The sequence below is a fragment of the Lycorma delicatula genome, chromosome 3, assembly GCF_047948215.1.
Source record: "Lycorma delicatula isolate Av1 chromosome 3, ASM4794821v1, whole genome shotgun sequence".
Lineage (NCBI taxonomy): Eukaryota > Metazoa > Arthropoda > Insecta > Hemiptera > Fulgoridae > Lycorma > Lycorma delicatula.
Window position 1 is genome coordinate 69287083 of NC_134457.1, and position 22242 is coordinate 69309324.

The 22242-nt window shown below is 28.0% G+C and overlaps 1 protein-coding gene across 2 annotated transcripts in view; it reads left to right on the top strand.

Moving 5' to 3' along the window:
• Positions 1-22242, top strand: part of gukh (NHS actin remodeling regulator GUK-holder) — a 529549-nt gene that overhangs the window by 467625 nt on the left and 39682 nt on the right. For both annotated transcript variants that reach the window (XM_075359940.1, XM_075359939.1), the window contains exon 2: positions 12651-12919. In XM_075359940.1, the coding sequence (XP_075216055.1) occupies positions 12651-12919 (269 nt within the window). The remainder of the gene's footprint in view (positions 1-12650; positions 12920-22242) is intronic.

A 22242-nucleotide genomic window follows, 5' to 3' on the forward strand; every position in this document is an offset into this window, starting at 1 on the left:
GCCGAGTCTGAACTGATAGAAAGACCTTTAAATTTTAAAGTCCATCTTAAATAAATTTTTAATAACATATACTGAGTCTGAACATCGAGTTTTGATTGTAAGTTTTTGTACTTTTTGATAATAATTATTTTAATGTCTTTCCTTTTGGAAGAAAAAAAATTGTAGAACTCTGGGAGATAAACTTTGATTTTCTTTTTGGTGTTGATTAAGCTTTTTTCAATGTTATTTCAAATGATTTTAGGCATTAAAAATTATTGTAGTTATCCTTGATGGTTTACAGAATATATACGTAGTAGCTTTTAAAAGGATCTGATTTTTTTTTAAACATAGCTATTACAGCTTAATCGGCTTATTATTCGTGTTAAATAACATGAATGGAATTCCGGTATTATCCCGCAGTGGTGTTTATATTAAAGCTATATTCGATAAAAGTTGTCATTTATTTAATCCTATTGTTTTAATATTTTATAAAGTATTGTATTATACCTTATCGTAAATCTTTTAATCTATTTCTACCCACAGATAAACTCCTACGCGTGCAAGTTCTACGCTTTACAACCCGTGCGTGTTTACATTTACATACATGCATACACAAAGCGCTCTACTCTTACATCTTCAATGAACAGATGGACGCGAATTAAAATATGTTGATATAGGTGGTTAAATGAGGATTTTAAAGTGATCTCTTCTTATTGATGTCTACCTTTGTAAACAGTTCAGAGTAAAAAAAGATTATTTAATTAAAATATAAATATTGATTACCAAATTTTAAATGGTTTCATTTATTATTAATATTATAAAAAATGAATAAGCTAAAAAAATAAGCTATTTATCAGTTTTTTGTTCGTTTATAAATCAAATATGAATATGAATTAAATGGTTGATTATTTTATATACATTAAACAAAAAAAAACTGTAATATTAAAATTATAAAATGTTTGGTTTAAATAGATATGTATGTAATACTTGATGAGAGGTGGGACATAAATATATTGTAGTTAACCTTACGGTTGTAGGTTGTTTGATATTAGATACCATTCAATTTAGAAAAAAAACTCTTTCCAAGCTTTCTGGAGAAATTGTGACGAGTGAAGTTATCAACTGTTGTCTGTTCCACTTAGCTAAGTATTCTGTTGAATATCGTTTTGCCAACCTATCAAAATGCAGCAGATATTAAAAAATTCATAAGTAACACTTTATTTTATTCTTAACAAGGACTGGTTGTGTAATAGACATCATTACTCCAGAAAATGCAACCTAGATTATTTCCTTGTGAACGTCAAGTATTGTTACAGCTATAAGAAATACAGGCATATGTTGCGAGTATCGACAAATTTTCGTTTCTGTAGGATTATCTATATTCAAAAGGAGAAAAAGAGGATTAGAATTTCTTAAGAGGCACACTTATATTAGCTCCTTATTAATTCACTTTATGTATAAATATATAAAAATTGGAAATAAAATATGTGAAACGTTTTCTTGTAAAATATATGTTTAATTATTTTGAACTTTGTTATAATATTAATTTGGTATTTATTTCAAAGTGAATTACTTTTTTTTTTAGAAAGGTTGGTGTTTAGAATTTTTGTAGATGTTATTTGGGCTTTCAGATGATCAAGCAAAGTGTGGTACTACTTTAACACAATGTTTAACGCATTATCTATTTGTTTGTCTTTTTATGATATAGTTACGGCTAAATGCGTTTTCCGATTTTTATGAATCGGAACCTTGCTATTAGGTGGAGCGAAGTATGAGTAACGATTTTTTAAATAGAGGCTGCAAACTCACCGGGTTGGTCTAGTGGTGAGCTCGTCGTCGCAAATCAGCTGATTTCGAAGTTGAGAGTTCTAAAGTTCAAATCCTAGTAAAGGCTTACTTTTATACGGATTTGAATACTAGATAGTGGATACCGGTGTTCTTTGGTGGTTGGGTTTCAATTAACCTCACATCTCAGGAATGGTTGATCTGAGACTGTACAAGACTGTAGTCTTCATATGTATGCATATCATTCTCTGAAGTAATACCTTACGGTGGTTCCGGAGGCTAAACAGAAAAAATAAAAATGGAGGCTGCAAAATCTATGTGATAGAATGAATAAAGAAGACGTTTCCTTTACTAAACTACCGCTATTGCAGATTGGACACATACTCTTTCCTACATTCCTGCTGTAATATACCATTTACAGTCGTTTTTCAGCGGCTAAAAGTTAGATAATTCACTATCTCAAATTCTCAATTTGAGATCAAATTGAATTAAATCAAATTCTTATTTTTTACTTTTTAGAGGGTTTTTCTAATTTGTTATTTTTTTTTATTAATGTTAATTTTAATATTAGTTAAATAAAAGCTTTTTTAAAAAATAATTTTTTATATGTAATCAAATATATTTTTGTAATTTTTTTTGTTGTATTTGTTATTAAAATGAAGAGGGGCTCAGGTCAAGAAAATTGACCTGAGGCCCTTTAAGAAGTCAGATTTGTAGATAAAGGATCAGTTCATTATTATTTGACAGATCTGTTTATTTTCAGTGACAGATCTCTTGCTATTATCAGTGTTTTTTTTATTTTATTTTTTATTTTTTGATGATTTAATTCGCCACAGAAATTTGAAGCTTGGAAATGGGAATATGGAACTGTAAATTCTGTAGAGTATGAAAAATGCCATGTCTGACCGAGATTCGAACCTACGGTCGAGGCTCTGCCTACCACTCCGCTACGGTGGTCGTATTTTCTTACTAAAATTTTGAAGTTTACTGATTATATTCTACATTAATGTTCAGTTGAATTAAAACGATTAAAGTCTACTCATTGATATTTTTATAATTCATTAGTTTTATTTTACAATTTATCACATGGAGAAGGAATATTTCTAGAATTTTCATCATTTTATTACTTTATGATTTTTTTGTCATTCTTTTATTTAATATATTTCTATGAAAGTAGTCATGGCACAAAACTTGAGCTGATTACAATTTTCAACAATTTCTATCTGAAAGATTTTTTTAACTGTCAGTCTTAAGGCTCCGCCTCGCTTCTCAGAAAAAAAGTTTTTTATCATTTCCTCTTTTACTTTGTATTTTATTAAAAAAATGTAACTTAATATATTTTTCAGTAACCTTTGTATTGTATATATTTTTCTTTTTGATTTGATCGGTCGCTTTTAGTAGAAAATTAATTTTTAATGTTATAAAACTTAATTTCTGTTTACGTGTACTGTGAATAGCCTACAAAGTACGTTAAAAAATATATATATATATATTACTCAATTTAAAATATGAGGCTGCAAAAAAAATTGATTGTAGAAAATATTGCATAGTAGAATGAAAAAAATGACCATATTAGATCACTTTTAAATAAATTTTATTATATTAATTCTTGTTTTCTACCTATAATAAACTGATATTTATTATAAAATTAGTTCTTTTTGATTCTGATATACCGTGTAGTAAGGCGTTAATTAAAGAAAATTTCTATCAGCAGATTACGAGTAATAAACAACCATCAGAACACGGTGTGCACGACGTCATTACACCGTAATTATACCCTTCATACTTCAACAACAATCGTGATTTTATTTATTATTTATTTGCACACCAGACTCCTTAACTGAATTATTAATACGTTTACTTAGAAACATACCTATGCAATTTTATATACTTTTTTTTATTTGTTTTATAGATGTCAGTGTCCTTTATAGAATTAAATAATGTGCAGTAAGTATGAAAATTTAAACAAATTACCAGAAGGAAACAAATTAAGGTAAACGAATTAACTGTAGATAACCATAAAAAAGTATAAAAAGTAATAATTATGTATTTTATTATCTCTGTAACTTAGGTTTTAATTACAAGTTAAATAATAATTTTTAATAAGTGAAAGTATTTGACTAAGCGAAGCGGAAGTTTGCCGTTTTATTACTGTGTCAGTTTGGCAGTTACGGTCAAATCCATTTTCCGATTTTATTATTTTATAGTAAGATTCCATCATACTTTAGGCGGAACAACATATGTGTAATGACTTTTCGTACTTTTATTCATTTCAGAATGTTGGTTTTCGTCTTTCTTAGATTGACGATGAAGCAGAAACGCAGTGGAGATCAGTTTTTCGTTTTCAAGCCACCGTTACGCAGAGAATATGTGGTCTCCCCTTTTCTGATTTCACACACCATTTCAAGTCTTTTTCTTATCGTTTATTCTTAAGATACTTCACTTTTTTCTGTTTTACTTTGTGTTTTTTTTAGTTAAATTCATAATTTTAATTTGAATTTCGATAATATTTTTTTAATAATTTTCTCTTAAAGATATTTTGGTAAAAAAAGTAGATAATAAATTTTAAAAAAAAGTATAGAGATGTAGTAGAAGTATCTACTCGATAGTAATGAATCGGCGATTTTCGGAATCCGATCCACAGTACGCTTACGTTATTGCTAATATTTTAATTTTGGCACTTTTAAAAATAAATTGCGATTGTCAATTCCGTTTTATGTTTTCTTTTAATTTTTAATGTAATTCAATTTTCTTAGAGAAATTAGTTTGTTAAATTTTATAACAAAATTTTCACAGGCATAGTTTGTTTTTATTTAATGTGTACGTTAACTACGTTGGAAAAGCAACTTGATCTTGCTTGATTTATTAGGTAGTTATAAACACAATTAGAAGTATTTATTTTCTTTGCTGAAGAAATGAATTCAAAAACTTGTCCACAACAGTTTTTTTTATATTTCTAAAACGATTTGAAGTTTCCCGATTCCAAAAGTATAAAATTTTGCTCTAAAATCTTGAATGTATTGTTGAATATTTGCTTATTGTTGTCTGTTTTTTACCTCAGAAATGTTTTAGTCTACAATTATGAAATTTGTTGTAAAAGATTGTGTATTAGGCGGCTTGATGATATTAAATTGATAGAAATAAAATTTAAATCTTTTGACAATTGATGATTTTGTAAAATAGTTCTTATAACTGTACCTATAAATAATACTTATAAATTGTTTAACGGTTGTCTCATGAAACTACCAATACTGTAAACAAAAACGTTTCAAATTGTTAAAAAAATTCATACATTTTCGGAATTTCTCGGCCAAAAATAAGTAATTATAATTTATATATCAACATTAATTACACAAGGTTAGCGAGCGTAGGTTATATATTGTTATGTTATGTTAAATTATTTCATTTGAAAAGGAGATAATCCTCCAATTCTTCAATAATCTCCATTGGAGATTATCCTCCAATTCTTTAATAAATTGAACAGTTACACAATTTCTGAGATGTTAGTTTTTATTAACATCAAATATTTATACAATTATTAATTCAACTATCTTACCTGAAATAGAATAGAGTAAAAGTCTCTCACTTTATTACTTTTTAAATAAATGTAAGTTTTACATCTATCTAATACTATGTTTTTTTAAATTATTAGATGTGACCGTCAACAAAATGAAAACAAAAACGAATAATCAGATGTTTCACCAAATCTGATGTGGATATCACATGACTTATTTGTACGTCTATTAAATTATGTATACACATTTAAAAAAAATGAAAAGTACATAAAATTTTACTTCATTAATAACTTCTGATATTTTGTCTTTTTTTTATTGAATTATTAATTATTGTAATTTTTTTTACAATCACGGGTTAATAATTATTAATAACTCAATATATTTAAATTAAAAAAAAAGGTAAATTAAAAAAAAGGAGATAAAGTCGGATTTGAACTGATGTGCCTTGTAAGATACAAATATTTCACTAATTAAAATTTTATTTGGCTATAACTGTAGAACCAATGAAAATAAGTGTATTAATTATTAATAAGGAATGGAAATAAGTACCACTTATGTTATGTCGTTGAAAAGCTCTCAATGAGGGCTTAACTGCAGTTAAGAAAAAGTTCAAATGCAAAATGTTTTGAATTTAGGGCTTTTTTGGTCCAGTCGATTGTAATCAAAAGAGGAGATACACAACTACATGTTACAACAGTCCTAAATCTAAAATTTCAGCATCCTACGGCTAATCGTTTTTTGAGTTATGCGAGATACATTCGTACGTACAGACGTCACGCCGTAATGACGTCACGTCATTTTTCGTGATCACAATTCTTCCTTTACTTCATACAAGAAAGTAAAAACAATGAATTAGAAAGCGGCATAATTTTGGAGCATTATTTTACCTCGGAATGAATTTATTAAAACTTTATAAGTACAATTTTTAAATTATAAACAACTGGGCCACTACAATTAATCCATTAAAAAAAAACTGAAAGAAATATTAAGTAAGCCCTTCTATGTTCCACTCTAAACCGGAGATTGTAGATTTCTGTTACTTATTACTGTTTTTACCTTACCGTCGCGTCAGCACTAAAAATAATTATTGTTTTTCTTAATGATTTGTTTACAGTTTGGAATTAATTCAGACAATGGTAGAAAGTATACGAGTATTTACAAATTTTTAACAGTAGCTTTTTGAAGAACTTAATGTTACCAAATAATGGTGGATCTTAGCATTTTGGAAATTATTATCTATATCATATTACTACTTTAAGAAATGAATCTAGAGCATTTTTTTCTTTAGTAAAAAGGAAGTGAATAAATAATTGCTGACGTATTGAAATGGGTTAGGTCGTAATGGTAAAACCAACTTCTAACTTTATTATTAGGTGAGAAGTTAAATTTTAATTAAGCTTGATGAAAATTTCTGAGGAAACAGCTTCATTATTAACAACTTTATTAAAACTTGAGTCATTCAATTTATTTAATAAAATCCATTTTCTTTTATGTGGTTGTCTTTTAATCTAAAACATTTTTACTCTCCATTCTGCAGCTCTATTTATCTGTTTTGTGTGTTCTAATAATTAATAATTCTTAATTTTTTCTTCTTCTGTTAATTAATAATCTAAGGTTGCTTTACTATATACAGCCAACACCAATATATACCACTAAGATAATTTCAGATTTTATGAGTATCTCAGTAGTTGTCAGGACGTATGTTGCAGCTATCTAGTCGGAACCCATAGATAGATAGCTGCGTCACTTCTTTGTGAAATGATATTTTATATCCTAGGTTCACTCATTCAGAACTTGTTAATTACAACACGACAAAAAATAAAACTGAGAAATTGGTATTGTTAAGTTAAAATTTAAGTTAACGGTAATATATTTAATGATATCTGATTATTAGTAGCTTAGCAGCACAAAATTAAATTCGTTTAAGCGAATTTTGAAATTTAGAGATTCCTTTTTTAATCTTTTACTAATTTAAGTATGTTCTTTTATATAAATTAAAGTTCCACTTACAAACAATTTTAGAAATATATATCCGAGTACTTTCGGAGCCGTTACTCCATCATCAGGGATTTCCCATAAGATAATTCAAATTCAAATGTATAATCATATTTAAATTAAAAATTGTTACGTTCATAATAGTCGGTCCTCAAGAAATAAAATTAATTTGTACGTCAATAAGACTGTAACGTCATGTCCGTAAGAAGTTTACGACTACTATGAAATAGAGTTCTATGTTCTTCTAGTTCAGCTAAGCGTTACAAATAATTCTGATTTAAAATCTACGTTATATATATTTAATCTTCCTTTAAAAAAAGCTTTCAAGAAAGTGTTTAAAATACGTATTCACTGTGTTTAATTATTTTTTATTGATTTTTATTAACTTTTTAAATTTTTTTACTGTTATTAAATTTAATTTCACTAAGATTTTGCAAAATATTAATAAATGTATTATTTCAAACATCTCTGATTTTAGTGTAATGGATTATTAGTACAGTAAGTAAATTACAGTTCTGCTTTCCGTTATATTCATAATGAAAAGAACTGTTCATATATGCATTATGTTTATTCATAATGAATTTTAATAATAATTTTCGTTTTAATTTTTGTCTATTTAATGAACTGAATATACTTCGATCGTTTCTATTAGTTTCGAATAGTCTTCTAGTTCTTCAGAAAGTTACGTATTTTACGAAATTAAATGTCATTGTCTAATCCGGCGGTGAACCGCGAGAACTCATTCTCACGCAAGTAAAGATAGCATTCTGTGGAATTTTATATTCTGAACTAAATGGTTTTATTAGGATAAGCTGCCCACATAATTTGTATAGGTTCGATTTTCACATTTGTTACTAATATTTTCAAAATGCCTAGGTCGGCAAGGTTACTGGTAGAAGAACTTCTAGGTACACTAGAATTTATGATCGTTTACAACGAGTCTACTCTTCTCAAAAAATTGAAGAGCATCTTATACGCTTGGGTTACAATCAAGTTTAACCTTCGAGAAATATGTTGGGTATCAAATCAGGTTTTGATTATCATCCTGAAATTAACTGTCTGAATTTGAAATACATTGAAAATAGGTAACATGATTAAAATATAAAACCAGTACAAAGCCAAAAAATGGAACGATAAAGCTCTTGGACTTAGCTGTATTGCGACCTAAGTAATTCTTGAATGACTTCGATATCATCTTGATATCATTAAAGATTTAATTTTGGGAACACATTCTTTATCTAAGCATTTTATTTTATCCGGTAAGTGGTGAATAGCGATTACTCTGAGAGCAATAGCACACCACATAATTAATAAATCTATTTCCAGTCTTTGAGATTCTATATGCATACAGTACGGGCGAAGCAGCGATAAGATATGGTAGTTTTCTTACATTCATAATCATCACATTTGTTCGTAATACTCGGTCGACTACTTCTAATACACATGATAACTTTAACATTAGAAAAAAAAATCGTAGTTTAATATTTATCTAATTGTAATAAATTATAATTATGAGAATCGTATTGATATAAGAAAAAAAATTGTGTAAACTTTTACAAAATGTGGGTATGGATTTTCATTTCCTGTAGGTAGGTTTGGATGATTAAAAACAAACAAGAGTTTACGAAACTATTGTAAAATTGTTTATATTTTCCTGTTACATAATCGTGTATGATAAAAAATATATACGTGCATATATTTACGCAAATAGGATGTTTGTTAATAAAATTCAAAGAAAAATACGGTATTTAAATATTTAATATGGCCTTCAATGATAAATTTAATTTATTTTTTCCTTCGTCCTTGAATTTTAATTATTATTTTTTTGTTATAAATATTATCTTATTCTTTTGTTATACCCAAGGCAGTTTAATTTTTTTTCTTTAATTAAATTTATGGCATTTTCTTTGGAAATCTTTCTTATTGTCGATATTTGGAATTAATAATCATAACATCATCTCAAAGGATGTTTTAAATTCCTCAATGCTTTTGTTATAGAATAGATGAAAAGTGACGTTAGACAAAAGTTATTTACAGTAATTTATTACTTTCAGATCTCAAGTTACCGAATTATTTTCTTTCGTTATTAACATTTCGATAAGATGGGTAGCTATTGTACTTTTCAAACGCTATAATATGTATATAAAATGATGAAGCTTGGACTAAAAACTGCTAAGCTGTTTCATTACAGTTTTATAAAAATTCGATATTTCTCTCATTTAAGATTTTTTTATTATATTAATTTATTGAACCCTTTAAAGTTGTTAATTAAAAAAATAATAAATAATAGAATACTGTTTTCGGAGGTGCAGTTATGCGGAATTTTAACGAGTAGTCAACAAACTACTTTTCCTCATACGTTTCTTAGAACGACAATCGCCCTCAAAAAAAAAATTTCTTTTTTATGTTTAATTAATATAATTTACTGACGAATTGTATCTGAATTACACCACGCAGTATGATCGTAGAAAAACGGGATAATAATAACGATAATGATGATTTTAATGGTAGTTTAGAAAATATTATTAGTCTAAGATTTAGAAAACGGAAATTTTCCAAAATAAGTTGGCCCTAGCAAAACTGAATAACTATTAAGCGGATTATAATTACAAAGGATGATATGGTGCTATACTACCACAGAAGAAGATATAAATCAGGATTGTAAACGTAAAGTTATTAATTTTAAAAAATGAATTAATTAATTTAAACTTTAATTAATTTAAACGTCAGGAAAAGATTTTTGAAAGTATATGTTTGGAGCGTAGTTTATATGGAAGTGAAACTTCGACGATCGGACTACCTGAGAAGAAAAGATTAGAAGCTTTTAAAATTTCTTGCTATAGGAGAATGTTAAAAATGAGATGGAAAGGTTTCAGTTTTTCTTACCGTTTTATGTGCGGTAGCAAGTCCGATATCTTGCTGCTGTCTTAACTTATACATTGACTTTGATGGACTTTCGACCATAGCAACCGAAATATCAAGCCGATTCTGTTCGTTTAGTTTAGGTGGTCTTCCACGTCGATCAGCGTCTTTAACAGAGCCTGTTGCCCGAAATTTTTCGGTAAGAGTTCGAACTGCATTGCGGCGAGGTACAGGAGTATTTGGATACTTTTCAGAAAACATATGCTTCACTATCTAAATCAGTATACTTGTCACCTTCACAAAAGACATGTTCAACAAGAAAAATGCGTTCCTCTACCGAAATAATCATTAAATTTCTCACTACTATTGATTCCGATTAACGAATCGAAGCACGTTCAATCACAAATCAACAATTGACGTCTTGGTTTATTACTGAGCAACGCTCAACGAACCCACAGGGCAACCAACCTAACGTCGAAAGAACAGAGAACACCACATAATTCTAAAGCATATTGCATAGCAACTTCCGAACGCATTGAACAATAATTCAAATACTATTATTTTCATAATAATACTTGTATGCTGTGTATTTCTGACTTTAAAAATAATTTCCAACCCTAATCTTCCGTACTTGATTCATGTACTCCATCCTTCAAATTTTTCCCTTTATTCTCCTTTTATTATTTTTTTTAAATGCCGTCTTATTGCTTCATATCAACCTCATTCATCCCTTCTTCGTCGTATTAAATTTACTGTTCTGTATTGTCTGTTCTTTTATTTCCCGTACTCAGCATTTGATCCACCTATATATATCGGATAAAACAATCAATATTCACTCCTACTGTATTAGTATCAAAATTAAACTGGAATAGACATTTGGACTGAAGAATAATCGTGTAATTACCGCGACGGAAAACTGAGTGTGAGAAGTATCGCTTTTTGTCAATTAATTACCAGCAAGATATCACGTAATTTAATTGTTAAAATTGGTTCTTTCAAACTTTATTTCGTTCTTTAGATTTTGCTCGTTATTGAGTTTTGTTTTAATTTTTTGTATTACTTTTTCAAGTGTTTATTTTTTCTCTACATAAATGTTGATGGAAAAACACATTACCGATTCCTGCGTAAGCTAATTAAATTTTTTTTTAATGATACTGTATTATTATATTATCATGATTATTTATCAACTTTTTAAAAATTAATTTGATTTGGTTTTTCATTTTTATTTCTTTACAGTTGTCAATACTGTTCAGATTTTAATAATACTAATAAAAAGGTGATTTAATTTAAACACTTATTTTGGCTGTAAGTTGTTATATTCATTAAGATCAATTGATCCATGAGATTATATAATGTTTAATCTAATTAGTGTGCGTTTATAATAGATAACATTGTATTATTATTATTTTTAACTTAATGTTACTGAATATTCATCCAATATTACTTGTCTAAAGGTATTTTATTTTTCTGGTTTAACAGCATGATTTGAATACGGTTGAATAGGTTTTAATTCCGTAATGTCAAAGTCTCTTTGCATTTAATTCCTTGACTAAGGGAGAATTTGGGGAAAAGTAAACAAAAAAAAATCTTTACTATTAATTAAAATACGAATGTAGTGATCAGTTGATAGAATTACATTATTTACGTTTTTATATCGTGTATTTTTTTTTTCGAGAGCTAAAAAAAGTATTTTTTTTATTTATTTACACATTCTCATCAAGGTACGCGTGAATTCTGTTTATTCTTTAAAAAAGAAACCTTTTTAAAGGTTTTAATACTAATGAATAATTTTATTAGTATTAATTTCGAAGGTCAATTACAGACCGTAGGTGACACCGACGTGATGGACTTCGTTGTTCACTTTTCTTCTCTGTTACACCGATATCAGTTATTCGTTAAGATAATGTCATTATTATTTTATAATACTATATTTGATAAAAATATATTAACGATTGAAAGACTAGGTTATGAGAGAGATGTTGCGTTTTTGGTTTTAAATTCCATTATTTGAAACATGAAATAATTATATTTTGTCCATTTTTTTTATTTTTAATAAAGCAGAGCAGTAAACTAAGTAACAAAAAAATTCCTTTTGAGATGGATGGATTGCTCACTAAAAAAATATATATATATAAAAAATCAAGTTGTAAGCTTTCATTCTGTTTCTTAAGGTTTTTTTTTATCAGAAAGCAAATTGTCAGAAAACATATTTGTACCTTAAAAGTGTCTGAGCTTGGGATACAGATTTTAAAAAGCCAAAAATTTTAACAACGGAAACGATTTCTTTCAAATTAGATTAATAATTCTTATGTTACTGAGTAACAATCGAACAAACAAACATTTTCAACTGAATAGTAACCACTTCTATACAACAGAAGAAACTCTTTATACTTATTGCAGAAAAAAACAAACATTTAACTTCAAATTTGTTAATATAGATTTGTTTCTTTATATCAATATTTAAGGATTATAATTGTAAATCAGATGGTTTGATAAGTTTTAATTTTGTTTCAGCTGTTAGCGATCTTACAATCTTCTCGGGATTAAAGAATCATTTTAAGAGTCAACTATGTCAAGAGAAAGGACTTTTTACGGAAGCTACACGTTCCAATGCATTACGACGCCTATACGAGGAAGCCGCCCCTACTCCTGTTCCGGTTGTAAGACAGCTTGACAGATACCGACGTGATGGACTTCGCTGTTCACGTTTCTTCTCTGTTACACCGATTTTGGGTGGGAAGAGACGACGAGCCAACCAGACTAGTGAAATTGAAACTAGAACTGTGAGTAAAAATTATATTTTTACTGAATTGCTTCTTATTTTTTTTTTTCTGTCGGTATATTATTAAATTAATAGCAGCGTAATTAGGCTTCCATTATTGTTTTCAGTTAATTACATAACCGTTTACCTAAATCTTCCGGCCAATTAATTTAAAATTAATTTGGTAATTTTAATTTTATTTAAACGACATAATGTTGATTGGTTTATAATTCCCGTATAAAAATTAGAATCCTGAATTAACCTGTACTTAAATATTTTTAAATTAATTCTTTTTTTTATTCTATAATTATTATATTTATTTACTACTATTATCTTTGTACTATTGCTTCAGTATTATTTCAAAAAAATATTTTTATGTATTGCGGTGCAGTACATAAAAAAACAGTTTAAAATCGCTTTTCTTTTTTATTTCCTAATTATTAATTTTCTGATGCTGCTCTAATCAACCTTTTCTCCTCAATTTTCTTTAATTCTTCTCTGCATTAACTGGAACAGTTTCTTTTTGGTGTAGTATGTTTTATTTTTGGTGTAGTTCGTAAATATGTACTCCTCTGAATTAAATATTTATTTTTAAGTCATTGACCATTTACGACTTTTATGTTTGTGGTTTTTTTAATAAGATGTAGGTCTACAATATAATCTTACAGACGTTGAAAACCCAAACGTTGGTTCGGTGTAAGTAATTTCAGGTGGGTAGTAAAATCTTGCATTTATTTATTTATGTTATTATACAAACACATTATTAAGTAAATAAGTATTCATAGAAAAATATGAGTTGGTAATAAATCTATCATTAATAAATTAATGATACTTTTACTTTCCCGGCAAATATAGCTAGAATAGCTACATTAAAAGGGAAAGTATGATGATCATGTCAAAAATTGGGTATCAGGTTTTTTGTAAATATTTACGTTTTAGTGTCAGACTGGTTCATTTTGACCAAAAAAAACATATGTACGTGTCACACTGCTTTTGGCCTTGCATCTGAAGACTGACCCGATTGATTTTTTTTTAAATTTGGTTCGGTTTATATTTATATATGGGGCGTTGATCATATTAATCTTAATTTAAAATATCTATAATTTTATTTAAATATAATACTTTTTCGTTTATTTAGTTCAATGATTCTAACTAAACCGCGCGCGCATACCGTATTTCACTCGCGCGGGTGTAGCGGTACTAGCGGCCATTTTAAATACTTTTTTACACTTTAAATGAATTTTTCCGATAAAGAAAAACCCAGTTACTCAATAAATATCGAAAAAGGATGTTCATAGAAAAATATGAGTTGGTAATAAACATCCTTTTTCGATCTTTATTGAGTAACTGGGTTTTTCTTTATCGGAAAAATGTTTAAATATGGTGCTTTTTAGCATCCTATGAGGTACGGGTGTGATAAAGTAAGAACCGAGATGCAGCGGGAAAAAAAGATTAACCTTGAAAAGTTATGGACAGTTAGCCGATTTATGTAAATGTATTGTACAGTAGTATAAATTTCTGGTTAAAAATTATTTTATGTAGTTAACGGTACAAGAAGGATCATTATTAATTTATTATGATAATTAATTATGAGTTTATGATCCATTATTAATTTAACTTTTGTTTCAAGTAAATTGATGGCCAATAAATAACTACAGGAAATTCCTCAGACATCTCAATCTTTCCCATTCGCTTTTGATTCTAAGCGGAAACCTATCTTTCCATATCCGATATACCAACTGGCGCCAGACGCATTCCCTCCCCTTCACAAAAAAAAATCACATTGACCGACTGTTTAATATTTTTTTTAATTATCCAAAATGAACATTTAAAAAGAGCATGGTTAGTGCTTCTTTGCTCCTTTAAAGTAGGCTCTAGAAGGTATAGTTTCTTTTCTTTTCATTTGCATATTCTCACTGTATTCCTAAATCACCTATCACCTTGTTTTTCCTTCTTTTTTCACAAGTTTTCCTTCCACTGTGATTCTAAAAAATCTCTTATTACACAACAACAACCAATTCCTGTTAATATATTTAAAAAAAAAACAACTCTGTCGCAGTAAGTGTCGGAAGGACGAATTTCCGGTTTTAGTTAAGAAAGAAAAGATGTACTTATGTAATGATTTTTGAAAATAATATTGGTTTCAGTGTTTTAGCTAGCTTTCGGTGTTTCTTTATTTCATATTGTGTTAGGTATCATTTTTTCTTTTATACTGTGGATTGTTCCAGTAAATACGTTATACTTGTATATTTGTGATTTTTTTCTTTCTGCTTTACACATAGTTGCTGTTTTACCCAGTTTTTTTCTCTAATTCTGGTTCCTTTGAACCGATATTAATAAGGTAAAAATCAATAGGGTTCTATTTGTACTAGGTTTACATCATCCTACCAAGTTTCATCAAAATCGGTTAAAAATTACTTCCAGGAGAACGAAAGAAAGCTGAAAATGTACCCCACAATCCCGTTTTTTGGCTCTAACTTCGGTTCCTCTGAACCGATTCGCTTGAAAATCAATAGAGCTCTATTCCCAATAGGTTTACATTACCCCCAACACGTTTCGTCAAAATTGGTTTAGATTTGCGTCCGGTAGAGTGGACGAAAAAATCTTACTCGTATATAAATACGTATGTAAATAAAAATTGCAGAATTGAATTATGTTCAGGAAATCCCTAAACGTAAAGATAGGTTGGTCCCTCTCCCTTCGACAGGCTCTTAGAAAATCTGATCGGACACAGTAGCAATTTCTACAAATTCTTCGGAAATCGCTAAAAATTTTGATTTTTTATTAATAAAATGAAGCGATAAATGTTATTAATTGAAAATTGGGAAAGTTTTAAAGGTCTCATGTGTTGTGTTCAAAAAAGAAAACAAAAGTCAAATTGTATCGTATTTAAAACATTTCGTATTCAGAGTGCAAACTGCCTAGTTATAAAAAGCTTGAATTATTGTAACGGTGTCAAGCTGTATGATAATTTTTTTTAGGGAGTTTTCAATTTAAAAAGTAAAATTCTTCCTATTTTATTCACTGACGTTGTTCATCACTCCACTTCTAATTAAATGGAAATTGAATGAAAAATTACATTTTAATGAGAAAAAAGAGTATTTACAATTTTTTTTCAGATTGAACATTAAAAATGTTAATTATAAATTATTTTTTGATAATAATCATCAATACAAAATAATGATAATAATGATAAAAAATACTAAATTTTTATCAAATTTAAGAAATTTCATAATTGCTATAAAATATTACAATAAAATATTTTTTTAGCCTACGTTTTTTGATATTAAGACGAAGCAAATTACTGAAAACTAAAAATATAGTAACATGAGTACTGTGTTGTCTAGACTTTTAAAAAGTATAATATATTTATTTGTGTACAATATATTTATTTCTAAGTAATTTCGGATTTGAATAAATAAAAAAGTCCAGTTAATTTTATCATATATTTTTGTCATCAGTAATTTAGAGTTTTTTTTTGTGGTTTTTCCATAATATTTTTGCTAAAATAAAATACGTCTGCAAAGGTTTTATTCTGTGAATAACTTTAGAGCATATATGTTTATTGCGTAAGAGACAACTGAGCTTTTTTTATTCATTACTTTTCTCAGTAAAAAAAAAAAAAACAACGGAAATTTATTGGTGATGCTTCGTTTACGCTTCTGCATGTATTTATTTTTAGAAATATTTATTTTATTTAAAATACACCTTATTGTATTAGAAAACATTGTTTTTCGGATCATGGTGTTTTTCTAAAGATTCTATTAATTCATTTTCTACATATTTAAAAAAAAAGAAGAAAACTTGTTGAAATTTGATACTGAATAAAGTAAATATTTGAATAGTGAAGATTTGTGTGGGATGTATTTGCAACTTCAACCTTGTATTTCCCGCCTTTTCTATCTACTTTAACGTTTTCTTTATTGGTGATTAATGTGCGGGCAAACCAGAGACCAGTGTATTCTAATTTTTAGCAAGGTTAACCACTCTATATGTATATCTGTATTCCACTTGGTCAAGGTTTTTTAAACCGAATAAAAAGACTTGAGGCTAAAGCAAATTATTTTGCACCTTCCTTCTTGTTTGTTTTGTTCTATTACCATCATTAAAAATAAGATCCGTTGTAATTAGCCAATTGTAATAATTATCTTCAATTATTTTTTGTTGTTGTTTTAACAAGAGAATTAATAAATTGTCTGGATAATTTATATATATATATTTTTTTTTGTTGGATCATTCTCCATTATTTCTTGCGTGCATTTATAAACTGTTTGAGGGCTTCTGGGAATCATAACATATGCTTATATTATAGATGTTGTACATGCACCTCAAATGTGCATAACAATTTTAACCCCATGTTTACATATTTAACGTATTACAATGTGTATTTTTTATTGTTGATATTAATTTAAACAGCTTAAATATTGAATTTTGATTGTGATACTTTCTGATACTCTTTATTAAGTGTTGTAATAATTACAATACATGAAAATGAAGTGGTATTTAAAAGAAAAGAATTCTTTTAAAATAATTGCTGCAAAGAGGAAATATATTTCATCTCATAATCTATGTAGTTGTATGGTTTACATTTTGGACGGCTGCTTGTGAAACAATGTTTCAGATAATGGTCAATTAATTGAAATTGATTATATATCTGGTACCTCGATACTTCTGGTACAAAGTTTATCTAAAAATATAAATTCATCCACGTCTAAATTAAATTTGATTTTTTTTTGTTACTATTTTCGTTTCCTTAATATCACAATCTGAATTTTCCTTTAATCTCTAAATTCATACCTGGCTGAAGTATCTACTTCTTGAAAAATATCCGATGGTTTGGCTTATTGAGTGATGAATGAGAAAAAACTTTTTATTAGCTAATTTATAAAGCACATTTTTAGAATCTCCAGTTAAAAAAAAAGGTAGGCAGAAAGGATACATTTTTAGTTTTTTTTTTCAGTTTTTGAGAAGTCATTAATGGATTGATAATGTATGGTTTAAAAAAAATGATTGGAGGAATAAAATAACATCACAATCAACTTATTTTTATAAGTTATGTAAATTATTAAACTTCAAACACATCGGCAAATGTATATACGCCCAATTTTAGTTCGATATAGTCAAACACACATCATCAACATACGTTTGTTGATGAAATATTTTGATAGTTATTTATTATTTTATTTCTTTTGTATTATTCATATGTTTGTTATCGATTTATGGCTTAAAAACTGTCGAATCCTGCATATGAAGTAAGATGTAATAGAATGGCATTAAAAGGTAGAGCAACATGTTACTAAACGTTCCCAATATTTTCAGAGCTTAAAATTTTACTTCTATTTTCAGTGATATAGTACAAAAACTGTTTTACTCTTATTGTCCTATTTTTTATTTTTACTTATTTACTTTTCTTAGAAAAATGCGCTAAATACATTCTTATGATTCGACCATTCTTATTTAATTCATTCTTATTACACCAGAAATTATAAATATTATCAATACATCTTGGGTACTCTGTTCTGAAATATTATAAAACTCTGTACAAAATACCTTTCCAATGTTTTAAGTTATTTAAACGAAAAATGGCTTTTAAAATTGACACTGATAAAAATTGAAAACTATTTCCTTCAGGTAATACCGTATCTGGGGAAAAAACGGAGAAAAAAACAGTACCAAGTCAGTTATAAAGGAATAGTAAAGTGTTAAAAAGTTTCGTGTAACTCCATTTTTAAGGGAGTGCGGGTCTATATATATATATATATATATATATATATATATCCTACCCCCTTAAAACCTTTCCTTTTGAATGTTATATTTTTGTGTTATAGTTAACATTAATTGATATAAATATAAATATATTATAGTGTTTCCCGAAGAATGTAATAAACATTTAGGACGTATTCTACTCGTGGAAATAAAGAAATAAGTTCAACATAGGTTCGTTTCGTAAATGTTTGGTTATGAAACCAAAAATTAAAGATAAGTAGGGTAAATTTTTCCCCCGTTTAAATAGGATTTCGTAATCCCATAAATAATCCCGATAAATGGAATTTCATAATTGTAACGAAGATTTTAATTTCATTGATAAAAAAGTCACTACTTTATCCTGCAACTTATTTAAGAGTTAATTAAAATAAAATTAAAAATAAGCTTATTTTTTTTAATTTTCTTCAATTAAAATAATACTACCTTTAATACATTTTCGGTGGATCTACCTTCATCACAGAAATAATTTCAAATAAACCTTAAGAAAACAAGAAGATTAAAAAGAGTTATAATTAATTGCTTTTCTGTTTTTAGATTTTAGTGTTTATTTAATATATTCTTGACGATTTCTGTGGCATCTGTCTTTCATCCGGAGATCCTGGGTTTGATTACTGGTCAGGAATTATTCATATACTAAAATGACCAATCTCATAGGGAAAATGACCAAAGAAGTCGATGTCCTCATTTAAAAAAAAAAAAAAAAAAATACAAAAATGTATTTATTTTTTTCTTCTAATGAAGATAAATTACCGAAATGCGATAAGGCAATAATTTAATTTTAACAACTTGATAAAGATTTTTTTTGTTTTTTTTTATAGTTTATCTTAATTAATAATAATTTTTTAGTATTAAAAGTCTTAGCGACTTTAAAATAAATGAGGTTAAAGCGTAGGAAGTTACAAAAATCCTGAAAGTGTTATCTAGTCTGTCTGGTAGTAATTTATTCTCCTTAAACGAGTATATATACTAAAGGTAAAAGTAAACATTTTCATTTTTTGAATCATGCAGTTGTAATCCTGCACCTGTACTCAGCTACCTGTTTAATTTCTGGAGAAAAATGTTTTTTCTACATGTATTTAGACTGGACAACGCAAATTAATCTTTGATGGATAATGTGTATCTGGATAAAACTTCCCAGATCTTCCTAGAGATGTAGACAGCATGAGTGCCTGCTATTTGGAGGAGATCCTGAGGTTTCCTCTGAAGTTACAGATATTTCACCATCTGTTCCTTTTCCTTATCCTCTAGCTACTTTTCTTTTATTGAGAATGGCAGGACATGCAAAGATCAGTGCACGGTTTGTGGAATTTGGTGGAATGATGGGAGGGTTCTGTTCCTGTCCAGTGGCTGCATAATAGCCGACTTGTTTATAAGCTTGTTGTTGGACTGCTACTTTGTAGTTCTGGGCCTGCTGATCTAAATATGGAATCACAGTGAATATTTGAAAATAAAAGAATTGTCGGTATGGTTTTTTTTTATTCTGTATGGCCCTATAGTTTGTTGTGATATGGTCGTGTGTTAGTTATTTTTTCGTATTTGTATGTCTAACTCTATCTGGTGTAATGAACAAGAGTTACATCCAGTCCTTCTATTCTATTCCTTCTATTATATTCTATTATGATAAACAGGAATAACTTAAGGGATTTTCTACGGCTTATAGAGCCAATCCTGGAGAAATTACAATTGAAAATCCGAACAATGGATCGCAAGTATTTAAAAAATATACCTTTCATATTTAAATTTTCTATCGAAATAATTACTCTTTGTTTTATTTATTTTTTTTAACAACTATTATTTGTTGCTTATTTTTGATTGCGATTACATGTTTATATATTTAACCATTCATTTCGGGAACTGCAAGCTAACCCTCCTGCCCATTACAGTTACCTTTTTTTAAATATATTGTAAAAAGAAATTTCATCGTATGAAAATGCCAGACCTGACCTGGATTTGAATCCAAATTATTATTATATAAAAAAAAATACTGTCTTTTGTTTTCCTTTACTGCTATTGTTCCCATTTTTTCTGGTGGTTTGATGTAATGGATTATGTAGGATTTTTATTGCTGGATATTCTTCCTGAGTGCAAAATGCTGCAGTATTTGCTGTAGAATTTAATGTGAATGGACATTCCCAAATCAGCTAATTATAGTTTGTGTTACTTAATTTCGTTTTTTTTCATGTGGGAATCCGTGCTGTTTTCGGTTATAAGCTATATTTAAATAAAAAGGAAAACAAAATGAATTTGTGACGATTATTATACAGTGACGCACCTACAATTATGTATGCGCGAGAATTGTAGGAGTGGTGGTACTGGATAAATTTTGTGGTTTATATTTTAACTATTGTCAATAAACAGTGGTCTGGAACGGGATTGCCGCATATACTCCGGATGTCCTGTATAATAAATTTAGTTTCTCTTCAATACTTGATGTACTATTTACTTACTATTATTATTATTTTATTTTTATTTCTTTTATTAACTGTAATATATATATTAATAATTTATGTAAAAAATATTTTAAATATTTGATGTGTCAAAATTAAAAGTTAACGTTAAAAAAATAACCATTCAGAAAAATGTTAACTTATTTTCATACCTTAATAATATTAAAAAATAAACTAAATAAATTGTTATGGATTTTTGTTTAAGTGCAAATATTTCAAGGAAAAATTGAATTCAGCAGTGGGAGGTGTGGTTTTGTTTAAAATAATGGCTTTTAATTAATGGTCTTTCCTGACAGTTTAAATTAAAATAGTAAAATTTACACCCGTGCTATAATTTTTTATTGTAAAAATGAGAAAGGGGTTGTTAATTTAAATGAAGTTTTCGACGAAAATGGAAAGCTTATATTTAATCATAAGCTAATACTTACATTTTTGAATGTTTTATAAGATTTTAATAATTTTATAGAGATATGCTGCTTTATACCTTAATTATTTTTTGAATCTTGATTTCATATTAGTAATGGACAATGTTAATGCTTAACACTAAAAGATTTTTCATGAACAAAGTATCATTTACCAATACATTCACCCTATGCGATAATATTACAAGATAAAAACTATTAACTATTAAAATTATACATTTTTATGACTTCTTCGCTTTGTAAAGATTAAAGTTTTTGTCATTTTACTCTGTACAATAAAGATTGTTGGATTACTGTTACTGATCAGTATTTAAAGTAACCAAAAATTGTTCGTAATCGTCTGGAGGACATCAACATGATCTGCCGAGAAATTGTAGATAGAATGGACACCTATTGTCTGGAGGTTGTCTTCTTAAAGCGCTTCTGTTTTGCGTCCTTCCGTCGAAGTCCGTCCTTTCCTTCTTCAAAATCCACCCTTTTCCTTTTTCTTGATCCCTTCTTCTTAGTTGATGTTCTATGGTTTTTGACTAATTGCTTATATTACCAGATGATCTATGTTAAGAAGGTGGTGATGACCTTGGAAGTATCTCTTCTTTGGTATTTGTATGGTTTTGCGAAAACGGATCTGACCGGAGGAATCTATTTCCTACTTGGTGGCAGTACGAAAGCCTAATCTGTTTTCGTACTGGTGCTTATCGAGAATTATGGAA